This window comes from Trachinotus anak, unplaced genomic scaffold (assembly GCF_046630095.1).
Source record: "Trachinotus anak isolate AG129_WGS33_773 ecotype Australia unplaced genomic scaffold, CSIRO_AGI_Tana_v1 ptg000007l, whole genome shotgun sequence".
Taxonomy (NCBI): domain Eukaryota; kingdom Metazoa; phylum Chordata; class Actinopteri; order Carangiformes; family Carangidae; genus Trachinotus; species Trachinotus anak.
This window is the reverse complement of record NW_027273858.1, coordinates 12,203,296-12,217,698: the sequence shown is the minus strand read 5'-3', so window position 1 is coordinate 12,217,698 and position 14,403 is coordinate 12,203,296. Positions and strand designations below refer to the sequence as shown.

The window sequence follows — 14,403 nt, the reverse complement described above, 5'->3', positions numbered from 1 at the left end:
TGAAAAGCCCCATTGCTTCCCCTTTTCTTTCTTGCAGTGTTTTGGACAGCCATATTTCTACACCTGCTGTTTTCTGACTGCTTAGCAGAGAAGTGGAGTACTTGTAAGCCTTGGGTCGTAACTTGTAATTTGGCAGGCTTTACTTGTTTGGCTGCAGTAGTAATGGTATTATTATTGTGCGGTTTGCAGAGAAGGTCGCTCTGTTACTGATGCTGTCTGTCTTAATCTGTATAATTTTATAGTTGATTAAGCTCTGATTCACGCTGTACTGTGGAGCCAGTTCTTTCAAGTGTTATTAGGTTTATTGTCACCTATAAGGCCTTCTGTGTCACTCTGCATCTTTTTATGTAGCGTGTTTTGTGTGTTGACTACGTGACAGTGAGCTGAGCGCACACAGGAAGCGCTCTCTCAATGAATGAAGGAAATTTTCACGTGTTGAGAGAAACACATATAAACCACTATAGAGAAGCTCAGCCAGGAAGGAAGCATGCTTTTTCAGCGTTTCATTGTGAAGAGCCTTGCGAGGAGGAGACGTATGATTTCTGCACAAAGTGAACAAAAGGAACACAGCCAAAAGTTAACCATGAATTTGGGGCTCTCTCTTCTCTGTCAGAGAAGTTCAGTTGAAGTGTTTGCATAAATGTGAACATGTTTACATGTAATACTGACTATGTGAGTGTGTTTGTGTTGAGTTAAGAATGGATACACACCACTTCCAACCTCCCTGGAGACTCATCTCTTGAGAGAGGGTTGTTAGGATTCAAGCGGCGGTCACACTCCTGTTGCTAGGGTCGGTCTCCGAACGTTTAGCTACACTTTCTAGCGAGTTTTGTTGATTTTTAAAGCTTTGACATGCGCGGCAGTTGGGTAAAGTGTTTGTCTAACACAAAAGAAGAAGACTTGTGTTTGCATTTAAAACAGCACAGTACAGTGCAAGTGGCTCGAGGCAGACAGAACATGCACAACACAAAGACACAGCCCTAACACATTGCAGACCCAACTCTCTCCAGACCCAGTGGCTAAATGAGAGCACATGACTTTGCATTTACATCCTGAATTAGGCTTTTTTGTTATCACAAGGATAAATGCAACATAATTAAAAACAGGGGCTGTACTTTGATGTCAGCTTCAAATCATGAACACTTGGATGCACAAATGGATGCACAGTCAGGCACACGCATACACATACATAGAGACACGCGTGTGTCTGGTGCAGTGCTGGAAGCCGGCCAGTGCTGCTTTGTCATTGAAAGCAGTTTATTGTGGCAGACACACTGCCTTTTCCCCCCTCTCTCTCTCCCTCCCTCTCTCTCTCTCTCTCTCTCTCTCTCTCTCCCTGCTCCCCATCTTTTTCCCTCTCTTTCTCACTGCCTCATTTGAATGCGGCGGTGGACCATTTCCACGTGTTTTGCAGAGCAGGTATCTCATCCTGTTGCATTGGCAGCTTTGGTATTGCCTCAGCTTTAGCTCCAGCTAGCTGTTGCATCAGTAGTGTGTTTCTAGTAGTGAGACACAGAGTGCAGTGGGCTCAGGAGAAGCGCAATGTATCGAAGAGAGATCGCGTCAGTGAAAGGAGTTAAGATAAATCAGCTCCACCATAATAATTACATCTGATCTCAACATTTTCTTATATATCATGAACAATTTTGTAGTCACTGCAACTCCCCCTTAGATTGTCATACAACAGTTCAAAGTCAGCTTACAAGAAAAGTCCTCCCTTGACATTGTTTTAATAAACACCTTTTGGCAGTTTTCCTTGAATCCCTGTGGATAACCGAGAACATACACAAGGTGGTGCCATGTTGAAATGTTTCCAGCACAGCTACACTGTAGATAAATATGAGAAACTTTTTCAGCTATGAAAAAGTTGCCCTGTGATAGACTGGCGACCTGTACCCCGCCCTCGCCCAGTGTCAGCTGGGATTGGCTCCAGCCCCCTGTGACCCGGTTCGGATAAGCGGTATAGATAATGGATGGATGGATTTTCAGCTATCACATTCAGCCATCACTGGTTCACACCACATTCACCAGTACAAGTCCCATATAGGCAAAGAACAGAAGTTTCTATGTTTCTATTTCTAGTTAGACTGGGAAAAAATTATTGCTGAAGAAGCAGCTATATATTTTTTTCCAATGATATTGGCTCTAATTGTTTTTTTACTTTTTCCTTTGCTGCACATCCTTACTTTTTGTTCTCCTTTGTCACCACATTTGCAACAAAAATCTAGATTCAGCAAATTCACACTGCAGCATTTTGAGTGTCAAATCTCCTTATATTAAAAATACAGTCTAGGTCTTGAGTCAGGGGATTGCTCAGTATCAGTCCTGTTAGACCTCACCAGTGTCTTCAACACTTTCTATTTTCCATTTGAGTGTTTTTAGCTCTGACGACTATTTCACCTTTTATTTTTCTATGCCTTCTTCACGAATGACAGTTCATCAACAGCCACCGCCTGTGGGATGTCGCAAGGCTCAATTCTCTTTTTTCGATGTATGTGCTTGAAATTCACACAACACATTTAATCCAAGGCTTCAACTTTTTGAGTGAACCAATGCCAGCTTTGTCTTGACATTTAGCAACAGTATGACTTTGAGGATTGTTTCGTAAAAAGCAGTAGAATTACTATATTTTATCACAGTAAATACATGGAGAGCTGTGGCTCAGGAGGTAGAGCAGTTCTGTCAGTAATTGCCTGGTTAATGGTTCAGTTTCTCATAGGTGTACTATTCTGTTTAATGCAGTAAAAAATAGTGTAGTATTAGTATATCAGTGTAACCTAGTTCACGTCTGATGGAAACAGAGAACAAAGTTGAACAGAGCACATGTAACTAATAAACTCAAGTGTTTTCTGTTTGGTCGGTGGATTCATAGGAGTCTGGTTTATATTGACGTACTGTTGCTGCTCTTGATCTGTCAGCTTGGGGTGCACGGCTCCTGCTGTAAAGTGCATTAAAACAGTGGCAATGATGGAGTTTAATGAGTGTTCATGCCAGGTAAACAGTGATCAAGAACGTATCTTCAGCTCCCCTGCGGTCGAGCTTGTTCATTAGAGGCAAAATGGGATGCATCTCACACACACACACACACACACACACACACATATCACACATGAACATGCAGTGCACACAGCTCACAGTAATGCACCCATACCCTGCAGGTCCTCCACGAGTTTAAGATGCTTTTGTCAGCTGAGTCTTGGCACATGATTCAGTTTTGTTATGCCTCCGTGCCGTGGCTGTCATGTTTTGGATTCATTCAGTTTGTTCAAATTATGACAAGATTTCACACAAATGTCTAATAATATAAAATGATGGAGTGATGATATTTTATATCCTAAAGGTCAAGGGTCAACTCCACTGTGACATCACAAAAACACCATTATTCAACACTGTTACTCAGAACAGAACAGAAGGGGACATTGTGAGCATATTTCACATTAAGGCAGATACTGAAGTGGTGATTGTAAAGATCTTCTGTGCTGTCTGTGAAGCATACGCACTTCACAAGAGTCGAGTGAAATAGATTGAAATATTTTTATGTCACATGTCTATGTCTATGTCAAATAAAAGAATACACTTAGTCTTCACTGTATGAATTCTATGAGTCTGGACAGACATGGATGTAAACTGCAACTTGCAACTGATAAGCAGAGGCATACAACCACGAGGCGGTAATTCTAGTTTATCTTTGTCACGCTGCAACATTTTTAATCAGTCTTTCACTGCTGAAGGCTTTAGTTGTAAATGTGATGTGGGGTTAAATCCTAAAATAAGAGGCAGCTTGACTTAACTTCAGTTGATCATATGATGAAAAATAATGAGGCCTTTTACATATTCAGTTGCAGAAATGCTGTATTCATTTATCCATTCCCTGTTTATCAGAATGAGTTTCCTTTAGTGCCTTTTTAGTTTCTAAGATAGTATGTAAACTATAGTATAGTTTGATAACCTCTGTCTCTCCCCAAATTGATTTTGTTCCTGCTTATAGATTAATGATTGTCTACACTTAAAATAGTCTGTGATATTGTGTATTCAGCATGGCTTTTGGGGGCAATCAATATGTCAGTAGTGTGGACCTTTGCATGGTTGTAGTTCTACTGGCAGTCAGAATCCATCTTAGCTGAGGGGTCAAGCAGGGCTGTAGTGAAGCTCTATATGGATAAGAGCCCTAGTGGGTTAATCACTAAGGCAGCTGTGAATAATCACATGTGCTTGCATGCACATGCATGCATGCTCAGGATCACACCTACAAACTCAGCACAAACAAGACATGTACATGCACGTTGCACAGATGCCCTCAGTGACCCACCGGTAGTGACGCAATCTTGAACTGTGCGTGACTCCAAATGTTTACTTGTTGGCTCTTTGCTACCTGTGGGTCTGTGGCTCTCACCACTCCACAGTCCAGGCAGGAATGTAGTCCTGATTGAAGCCTTGACTGAACTAACACAGTTCAACTTTTTATTAACTCTGTCAAGAGATCGTTTTCTGCAAGATTTATAGAAAGCAGATTCTTTGTTTTCAAATGTCATAATATTTTCCACAGGCTTGACAGTGGCTGCAGCAGATGCTCATGCCATGCTGGGAGGCAATCTGTTGTGCTGTGTGCCGTGACTGTTTAGAACAAGCTGAATCACTGTATACTGCCAGAGCTTGTTGAGTCACCTCTCTCCTCTTGTTTGTCTCTCTGTCTCTCTGTCTCAGGTGGTTCCAGAAAGTGGGTCGGTAAATGGCAAAGGCAAGGCACAGATGGATGACACCCACACGGCAGCAGAGGAGGATGAGGGGGAGGAAGGCCACATACCTTATACACAATCTCCCCCCATCGACAACTTGCTTACCCATAACCCAGTCTCGGACCAAGTCAGACGGCCAGCACTTATTAAAAGAGAGCCCGGGCTGGAGCTGACCGGCATTGCACTTCACCAAGACATATGCTCTTCTGTGACTTTACAGAATGGTTCTACTGAGAACCTGACAAAACCTAACGGTGCTAATATGACCACTGGGTCGCACTCTGATCTGAAGTCTGCATTTAAAAGAACCATGATGACATCAGAGCCTCAAAGGACTATAATAGCTGCAACCCCTAAGGACTGCAGTGAGAACGGACCCAAGACTCCTCCAGATGACATGTCAGTCCCACTGAAGAAGATCAAGCTGAAGGAGCCGTGGACGTGGATCACTGAACAGGCCACCCCGCAGCGGCTTGATGAAGATGAGGTCTGCGAAGACCCACTGTCCACGCTGGCTGCCGTGGTGTGTCTTTCTGTCACAGAGAGGAAGGGGTTGGAGGAGGAACTATTCTGCTCAAGTTCTTCCATTCTTCGCTTCATCAAAACAGAGCCACCAGATTTGCACTTCGTCAAAAAAGAGCCAGAGGACTTACAGATTGACTTGTGTCAAAAAAGCACTCCTGTTAGCCTGCAAAGGACTCCCCAGCCTATGAAAAGTGAACCTCCTCCGAGTAACTTGCTACCAAGCGTGCAGTCTTTGGCAGAGAGCAGAAATCTTAGTTTTGATCAGGCTATTGCCATTGAGGCCTTGACTCAGCTGGCAGCTGTACCTGAAAGCACCCCAGGGTCCATTAAAGCTGAAAGCAAGTGTGAACATCCCATTTCTACTGCTGCCCAATTTTCAACCTCCAACACAAATACAACCCTGCAAGAGGCAAAACCCACAGCGACCATCCGCTACAACAAAGTCTCGGTCATAAGCTCACCACTACACCAGACGTCAGTCATACGCCCTCCTGTGGCCAGACATGGGAATGTCATCCAGTGCTCCCGGGGTTCAAACCCTAACACAAAACCATCTCTGCAGGATCTCTTAGAGGCCAGCTCAGACAGTGATAAAGCACCCTGCAGGAGGACAGAGCAGGGCTTTGGTTCTCATGTCATCAAGTCAGAATGCGGCTATAAAGATCCCAATGACATGAAGTTCAGAAAAGATCATGAGCGATTGTTTGGGGAGGACAGAGACGGGGTTGGTAAAGTAAGGAGAAACAGAGATGAGGAGGAGGTGGCAGCTCAGCTGGCAGACCTGGCCTTCATCATCCAGGCTCGACACAGCCAGCAGTCTGAGAACAATCCTCCAAAAGGAACACCTGTGTCCGCCATCAAATACACCTACAACTCCCAGCTGCCCCCCAGTCAGAAAAAGGCACTCATAAAAAAAACAAAAGCTACACCCTCCAAGCCCAGAAAGAAGAAGACAAGTGATGGACTACAGGAGGGAATCAGCCGCAGGACCCCCCTCTCAAAACGCATGCCAAATGGAGAGACGCCTCACAGGGGGAGAGGCCAGAGGATTCCACCACAGGGGAAATCAGGCCTTCACCACAAGAGGAACCTGTTTCTGCCTCAGGCTCAAATTGACCTGAAGAGATACTTGGCTGAGGCTCAGGAGGAAAGGAGGCAACTCATCCATCACAGTAACACACATAATACAGCCCTTGTAGGGCCACAGACACAAAATTACAGCACTCTCACAAGGATCAACCACACATGTGGTCAAGAAAACCAGCCATGGTCCCTTGCAAATGGTCCACTCCACCAACACAATCCATGCAATGGTCATGCTGCAGGATTGGAGCAGGAGTGCGAAAGGCATTTGTTTTCTCAGGTAGCGCAGCCCTGTGGCAGGCTGCAACACGGTGCTGATCCTAACACCACCCCAGCTAATACCGCTTTCCTCAGCCACACCACTGGACACCATGGTCTGGCTAATGGCTTCTCAGGGGCTCGGCAGTCCCCTCCTCCAAGCCAGCAGGGCTACTACAAGCTGGAGAGGTCAGGACCTGTCAGTGTCCTGTCCACAGCTACTGATGGGGATTTGGGCCACTCTGCAGAGTCAACTCCATCCAAGAACAGCATCAACAGCTTTCTGGAGTCTCCAATGAGTTTTCTGGATACCCCTACCAAGAACCTGCTCAATACACCTTCTAAAAAAGTGGCTGACCTTCCATCCTGTCAATGCATGGGTGAGTTGCTGCTCTCTTAAGCTTTTTCAGAAAAGACAAGTCTGTTGCAATAACATTGTTATCACATGGGATGTATTCCACTTAGTGAGCAAATTTATTGTTGTTTGGCCTCAAACTAACTTTCATTTTCTTTCTTTTTCTGATGCAGACACACACACACACACACACACACACACACACACACTCACACATATACTAGCTGTGTCCTAATTCAAGGGCCAATTCAAGCAAAAGAAGGCCGCATTTCTCTGCCATATTTGGAGGAGGCTTTGAGATGCTTTGTGAAGCCTTGTTGACCCATTATGATGTATTTGGTCTTGAAATGTGGACTTCACAGGGTGGTGGCCCCTGAACTGATACCAGCTACTTTTACTGTGGATGTCACATTAACATTAATGTAACTCCCTTGTAAAGAATATATGTAATTATATGCATCATAATATCATATATGAGTTTTTCTCATGACAGATCCAATAGGTCTTAACGTTTTTTTTCTCCACAGACCAAATCATTGAAAAGGAGGAAGGCCCCTACTACACTCACCTTGGGGCAGGACCTAGTGTTGCTGCAGTGAGGGAACTGATGGAAAACCGGTAGAGTAACTTACCACTACCACTCTGTTTACACTGTGTGTGCTTACACTGCGTGTGTATATGTGGGTGTGTTTACTATCAAACATGAGAGCCTGCTAGTCAACCGCAGGCTTGGTGGAATGGGGCGGGGTCACAACCAAAGTGTCTGTCATTAAAAGGAAGCGTTGCTGAGCTAGCTCAACACGTGCACGCTCTGCCTCGAACTACACACTGCACACACAGAGCATGTTGAAACAGGAAACCCCCAACGCTGAGACGAGGGGCCCGTAAACCGAGATGACAGCCTGTTTAAAACAACTTGAGGTCCATCACAGTCCATCTGACAGCCACTCTTAACTGAAAAACTAAATCCTGCAGTTAATGGGTTTTTTACTTACAAATGCATGTTTTGGAATATATTATTGATTGCGGTAGTGGGCACAAATGTTTGATCAGTTGTTAGCAGTATATTTTAAGTTTCCCTGTCTAGCATTTACAAGCAGTAGATTAACATTAAATAAATGGTTTATAACACAGTGTATGGTGTAAGCAGCTTTTAGGACACTTTTAAGTGTTTATTAATGTACCATTTTACTCAAACAATTATAACTTTTATCTGCTTACAGCTACATTGTTGTGTGTTTTAAACCGTATATTTAGTGTTTATATACTACTTATAAATGCTAAAAAGGGGGACTTGAAATAAAGTGTCGCTGATTTGTTAATGTGTCTTGTTGGTGCCATCAGTTAAGGGTAGCAATGAAATGTTGTATGATATGTGTTGTCAGTGATATGTTCTCTGTGATTAATGGCACAAATGTATGGTTTGTCTTATGTGTGTTGTGTATATGTCACAGGTACGGTGCCAAAGGAAATGCAGTAAGGGTGGAAGTTGTTGTTTATACTGGGAAAGAAGGAAAGAGCTCCCAGGGGTGTCCAATAGCTAAATGGGTATGTGGCTGATGTTTACGCTGGTGTCCTAATTGTCCTCAATATGTCTGCTGTATTTTTGTGGATCCTACCATAGTGTATGTAGAGGCAAACATGAAAGAACCCCCGGATTCTCGCCCTCACCACAACCACAGCAAACTCTCACCGGCCCCCAACCATGTAACTTCAATATAAAGATGTCCAGCTTCATCCCCAAATATAGACGTGCGAGGGTCTACATGTAAACATTACCATTTTTCAGCTATGGTCGTAAAACCCAATCTTGTAGTTTGGCGAAAGCATCCATAATTCTGTGATATTGTTTTTTCCGTATTTGTTACAGTGTTGTTCGTCTGTCATAACCTGCTTGTTTTCTGTGTGTGTGTGTGTGCACAATCATCTGACAGGTGATCCGGCGTGGCAGTGAAGAGGAGAAGCTGCTGTGTTTGGTCCGCCAGAGGCCAGGGCACTACTGTGACGCTGCCGTGTTGGTGATCCTCATCCTGGCTTGGGAGGGAATCTCTCGGCCGGTTGCCAACCACCTCTACCAGGAGCTCACAGAGACACTTTTTAAATACGGCTCCCCCACCAGTCGTCGCTGCGCCCTCAATGAAGAGTGAATACCTCTTGTTTTGTTTTACAGTGACACTACTTCTTCCCAGCTTTGTCTTCTTCTTTATCTAACCACCCTCCTCTCCATCTCCACAGTCGTACATGTGCATGCCAGGGTCTGGACCCAGACACATGCGGAGCTTCGTTTTCTTTTGGCTGCTCCTGGAGTATGTACTTCAATGGCTGTAAGTTTGCCCGCAGCAAAGTGCCCCGCAAGTTTCGCCTGCTTGGAGACTACCCAGAGGAGGTGAGGGAGTGGTCAGCTTGCAAATATCCTGGAGGAAATCATCCATTACAGTCTCTCCTGTTTGTGGTGTTACATTGAAATGAGAGGATAGTTTGGAAGTTCTGTTGCTTCTCTGCATATTATTTGCGATAAAGGTTGCCCTAGTCGATCAAATCTATGCCAAACATTTGCCTCCAAGTGGCTTATGTTGAATATGACAATCATAGCTGTAGGCGGAACAGTTTAAACAAAAGACATAAGCTTTTTAAGATAGTTTATTAAAATCAGCTATTATTCACCCTCAAACTTCTACATCTGACTATTACTTTTAGGAGGAGAAAATAGAGAACAACCTTCAGAGTCTTGCCACTGACCTCGCACCACTCTACAAAAGACTGGCTCCTGAGGCCTTCCAAAACCAGGTATGAAACATTTAACACCCACACGTACTTCTGATGATACCTCTGAGTTTCCACTGACTCTCACATTAACTGTTGGGTGAAGCTTCATTTAGTTCAAGAAAACTTACATAATATCTTTCACCATTTCCACCATGAACGAGAGTCTTGAGAGAGTCTTGTCTTGTCCTTTCACCTCTCATAGGTGGAACATGAGGAGACAGGGGCAGGATGCCGGCTGGGAAGCCAGAATGGACGTCCGTTTTCTGGGGTCACAGCCTGCGTGGATTTCTGCGCTCATGCTCACAAGGACACTCACAACATGAATAATGGCAGCACTGTGGTAAGCAAGCAATGAGTGTGACATCATGCAGTCCGCTTGTATATCATGTGTCAAAAGGCACCTCAAACCTATTTCAAGGGTCATTGCTTCTAGTTTTGGTTCAGTCTCTTGAGTTATTGATTGGAAATGGCGTACTGTGTGGTTGAACAACGTGCCTTTTGTCTGTGTTCTTGTTCAGGTTTGCACTTTAACCAAGGAAGATAACCGTGCAGTGCGTAACATACCAGAAGATGAGCAGCTCCACGTTCTGCCACTTTACAAGATCTCGGACAGGGATGAGTTTGGTCAGGTTGAGGGCCAGTGGGCCAAAATCCAAAGTGGTGCTCTGCAAGTTCTGTCTTCCTTTCCCCGAGAGGTGAGTGAACAGAAGGGCAGCTTTTGCTACTTGTTATTATATTGTTTTTCTTTTCTTTCTAATGGTAATGCCAATGGTTTGAGTAAGAAAATTATTATGTAAATTATGTGTCATGTTTTAAATCACTGAAATTCTTGTTGTATTTATCAGGTGCGTCTACTGGCTGAGCCAGTGAAATCAGCCCGCAAGATAAGACAGGAAGCTCGTCAGAGGGCTCAGGCAGAGAGACTGGAGAAGAAGCTTGGGCTGACTCCTCTCACTCCTGGGAAAGTGAAAAGTGAAACCCCCAACAAAGGTAGTAAATCCACATCTCTGGTCTGACTGTTAATGTATTTTGATAAGTAATATACTGAGGTCAAAAAGTATAAATGTTTTTTTGATTATCACGTCAGTATTTAAAAAAAAATCCATGTATTTTTCCTCATCCACAGAGCCACAGGGCTGCTACAGCTCATACAGACTACCACCCAGACCTGCCAGTGTTGGAAGATATCCACCAGACAGGAGCCAACACAGCACTTATAGCCAGAGCACCAGCAGCTACCCCACTCTGGGTGCAGGAGTCACCCCACAGAGGGAGATCGTTTCCCCCAACCACCACAGCCTGCCAGGCCTCCAGTTTGGACAGAATGGCTCAGCTCTCAGTTATAAGACGATGAGTGACAGCGTGAATGGTTATTCTCCAGCATCTGGTGACCAGAGTGTTCAGTCAGAACGTATACCTCCACATAATGCCCTTAGTGACTACCCCTGTACTTTTAAAACTGAGCCCAACGAGGAGCACTGCTCTCCTCTGCGCAGACCCTGCCCCAGTGGGAGCGCTCCTCCTCCCTCCTCCTTCTCCCCGAGACCTACCTCTGAGGGCCTCTTCAGCAGGCTCAATGGACTCCACAGGGCTGCAGGAGATGTGGCAGCAGAGGTCAGGGGTCATGGCCTCCCTCCACTCTCATCTCTCCCCTTTCCCCCACAAACTTCCCCTCTTGAACCAGAGGAGGTTAAACAGGAAGTATGGTCAGACAGCGAGCACAACTTCCTGGACCAGGACATAGGCGGGGTCGCCGTGGCACCATCACACGGCTCCATCCTGATAGAATGTGCACGTCGGGAGCTCCATGCAACCACCCCTATCCTCAGGCCAAACCGCAGACACCCCACCCGCATCTCCCTGGTCTTCTACCAGCACAAGTCTCTAAATGAGCCAGGCCATGGGATGGCTATGTGGGACGCCAAAATGGCCAAGAGGGAGCGGGACAGGGAGGAGGAGGCTGAGAGATTAAGGATGGAGGACAGCCTGGGCAGTGTGGGGAAGAACGGCAAAGGAGCTGGAGGTGTGGAGCTAGAGGAGGAAACAGGGGAGGAGGCAGAGGGGATGAGGAGGGTCATGAATGTCCCCACACGCCAAGCATGGACCCTCCCAAGGGATGGTGTCATCACCGTGTCCCCTTATGCTCTTACACAAGTGACGGGCCCTTACAATCGCTGGACTTAGTCAACATTATATTTACACATACACACACACACACACACACACACACACACACATGCACATACACACATTAAACTCCTACATCCTGTGCTTCTGCCTTACCTCAACCAACTTCAAACTGCTACTCTCATTTTTACGTCATTTTCATTGTGCTTTTCTAAAATCCGTTTGTTCACTTTGTCCTTCTTCGTCTCTGCCTTCAAAGTGATGAGGAAGACCAAAGTTTGTTGGCTTTTTAACTGTGAGTTTCGGTGTTGGTTTTTATTGTAAAGAGATGGTGCTTTGAAGCATTTTAAAGACGTTTTTAAACTGGTTTTATATACATGATTAAGAACAAAAAAGATGTGATTATTTATTGTGATCATAACGATTTCTATTTAATTCCTGGTGTAAGCCTGTTTACTGCAAGATTTCTATGATAACCTGCATTATGTGTTGACGCTCAGAATTTATGTTGTACAGTAGAATTATGCTTTTTATTTCAGCCAATAGTTCTCGTCTCATAAGATGAATCTTATTGGCTTTTACATTGGTGCCATTCTCACTGTAACCTTTGTTAAGCAAACTCATTACATCACATAATGTAGAAAACAAGACTAATATTGTGCATATATTTACTACAGATTGTCACATGTAGCATTGTGCTTTTCCTTCTGCTGCCTCTGACATCTGTTGGCAGTTGATGAAAGAAATGTACTTCTTTGGTTTGTTGTTTTGTTTTTTTTTTTCTCTGCATCTGGATGGTTTGTCTTTCATTCACAGATATGTATGGCATATAAAGAAGCACTTTTTTATTTTCCTAAACTTAACTTGAAAAAGGTCCCAACCCATAGGACGGATTATGTATGTACAGATAGAGATATATATGACAGCTTAGCATGAACCCTGCTTTATTTTTACAGTTGTTCGCTTTTATTTGATTTTCATTCATTTCATTGAAAATGGCATACATATCTAAGGAAATTCAAAACTTAGCATAATGAGGAATCATAAAATGCTACAACAGTGAGGTGCTTATCATTGCTGGCACTTAACTTGTATTCACCTTCTGGGAAAGGATTTCAAAAAGTCTTTCATAGGGCACAAGTGTGATTATAGGATTTCAAAAAACCTACTGTACATTTTAATGGTGCTAATGAGACCTCTATTTTTTTCAGAAATCACGAAGTGTCAGACATGTTAAAAAAAAATATTGCCAGTTTTTTATGTCCATACTCTGGATTTGAATATGAAACTGTGTTAGCCAATGCTGAATAATCAAACTATTTCTTTTTTTGCCTCCTTTTTGCTTTTGTGGGAAAACCACTCAAACCACTCAGATCCCACTCAGACAAATGCCTAAGACGATTTCGGGTGCTCGACCCTTGTAAAGACTTTGTTTACAGATAGCTTTTTTTACAGGGTCTGAATAAGGGTGTTGGTGTCAACTCCTAGTGAATCAGGATTTTTATTTGTTTTATTATTTTTATTTTACCCATTTAAGAGAAGCTTTTCATCAATGAAATCTCAGCACAACCGATAAAAACCTTTCACTGATGTTCACACTAACACTGGTGGAATAACATTTCCTACACGAAACATTTTTTTGGTCTTTTTCACACCTTGACTTCCTTCTGGTGCTAATAGGACAAGATAACAAGGTACATGCATTGACTTAACCTGGTTATATGCTGAACAGTGACGGCATGGTGCTTTTTAGAAACTCCGCACACACTGATCTGATATATGACTCATTACAAAGGTAGTTATTATTATTTCTCTGGATGATTACTGGCTGACAACAGACTGAGCAGCGTTGGTATCCCACCATTAATCATGATGTCTTTCAAGTATCAGTAAAAACAGCAAATTATTGTGCAGTTGTGCATCTAGAGCTCAAATGTCTTCCACAGATAACCAACTCTCCAGGAACTCTCAAAAATCACAACGTACACACAAAATGAAATGAATGTATACAGTTTTTTTAATCAGTCATTAAGAAGGAACATTTTTGAACATCACATGACAAAGTTATACTTTTAAATGTTTCTTTTGATTTACTGTGGGGGACATTCTCAGTCCGCAGTGAAAGTCTTTGTATCAAGGAACTAACAACTAGCACCAGCATTCAGAAATCTGAAAAAAAAAAAAAAACTTTTATTAGTAGAAAATGTGTAAATATGTAGGTGAACAATATTGTTTTTACTGTACTGTTAATGGTGTTTAGACAATGGATGATCTTGCTTATTTTGAAACTGAATTACTGTACGTTGCTGAAAGTATATACAGTTTAGACTTGAGAAGAGACTTAATTTAGCATTCCTTTTATGGATGGCTGATCTCTTGCGGGATTGTGAAATAAAGTCATATTTATATTTTGGACCTGATCATGATTTCCTCTGTCCTCATTCATTGTTCGTGTTTTTGCATAGTATGTGTGTGATATAGATGAGCCAGTTAACTGTTGAGTTCAGTTACATGTGAGGGCTTTTTAAAGCGTTTGTTCTCTGTCAGCTTGCA

The 14,403-nt window shown here is 43.4% G+C and overlaps 1 protein-coding gene across 3 annotated transcripts in view; it reads left to right on the top strand.

Moving 5' to 3' along the window:
- The window catches only part of tet1 (tet methylcytosine dioxygenase 1), a 29,590-nt gene extending 15,320 nt beyond the window's left edge, over positions 1 to 14,270 (top strand). For all 3 annotated transcript variants that reach the window (XM_071480597.1, XM_071480599.1, XM_071480598.1), the window contains 10 exons: positions 4,705 to 6,982; positions 7,485 to 7,575; positions 8,412 to 8,505; positions 8,892 to 9,100; positions 9,193 to 9,343; positions 9,655 to 9,744; positions 9,926 to 10,063; positions 10,242 to 10,418; positions 10,569 to 10,713; positions 10,850 to 14,270. In XM_071480597.1, coding sequence (XP_071336698.1) covers positions 4,705 to 6,982; positions 7,485 to 7,575; positions 8,412 to 8,505; positions 8,892 to 9,100; positions 9,193 to 9,343; positions 9,655 to 9,744; positions 9,926 to 10,063; positions 10,242 to 10,418; positions 10,569 to 10,713; positions 10,850 to 11,907 — 4,431 coding nt within the window. In that variant the 3' untranslated portion in view covers positions 11,908 to 14,270. The remainder of the gene's footprint in view (positions 1 to 4,704; positions 6,983 to 7,484; positions 7,576 to 8,411; positions 8,506 to 8,891; positions 9,101 to 9,192; positions 9,344 to 9,654; positions 9,745 to 9,925; positions 10,064 to 10,241; positions 10,419 to 10,568; positions 10,714 to 10,849) is intronic.
- The last annotated feature ends 133 nt before the right edge of the window (positions 14,271 to 14,403 follow it).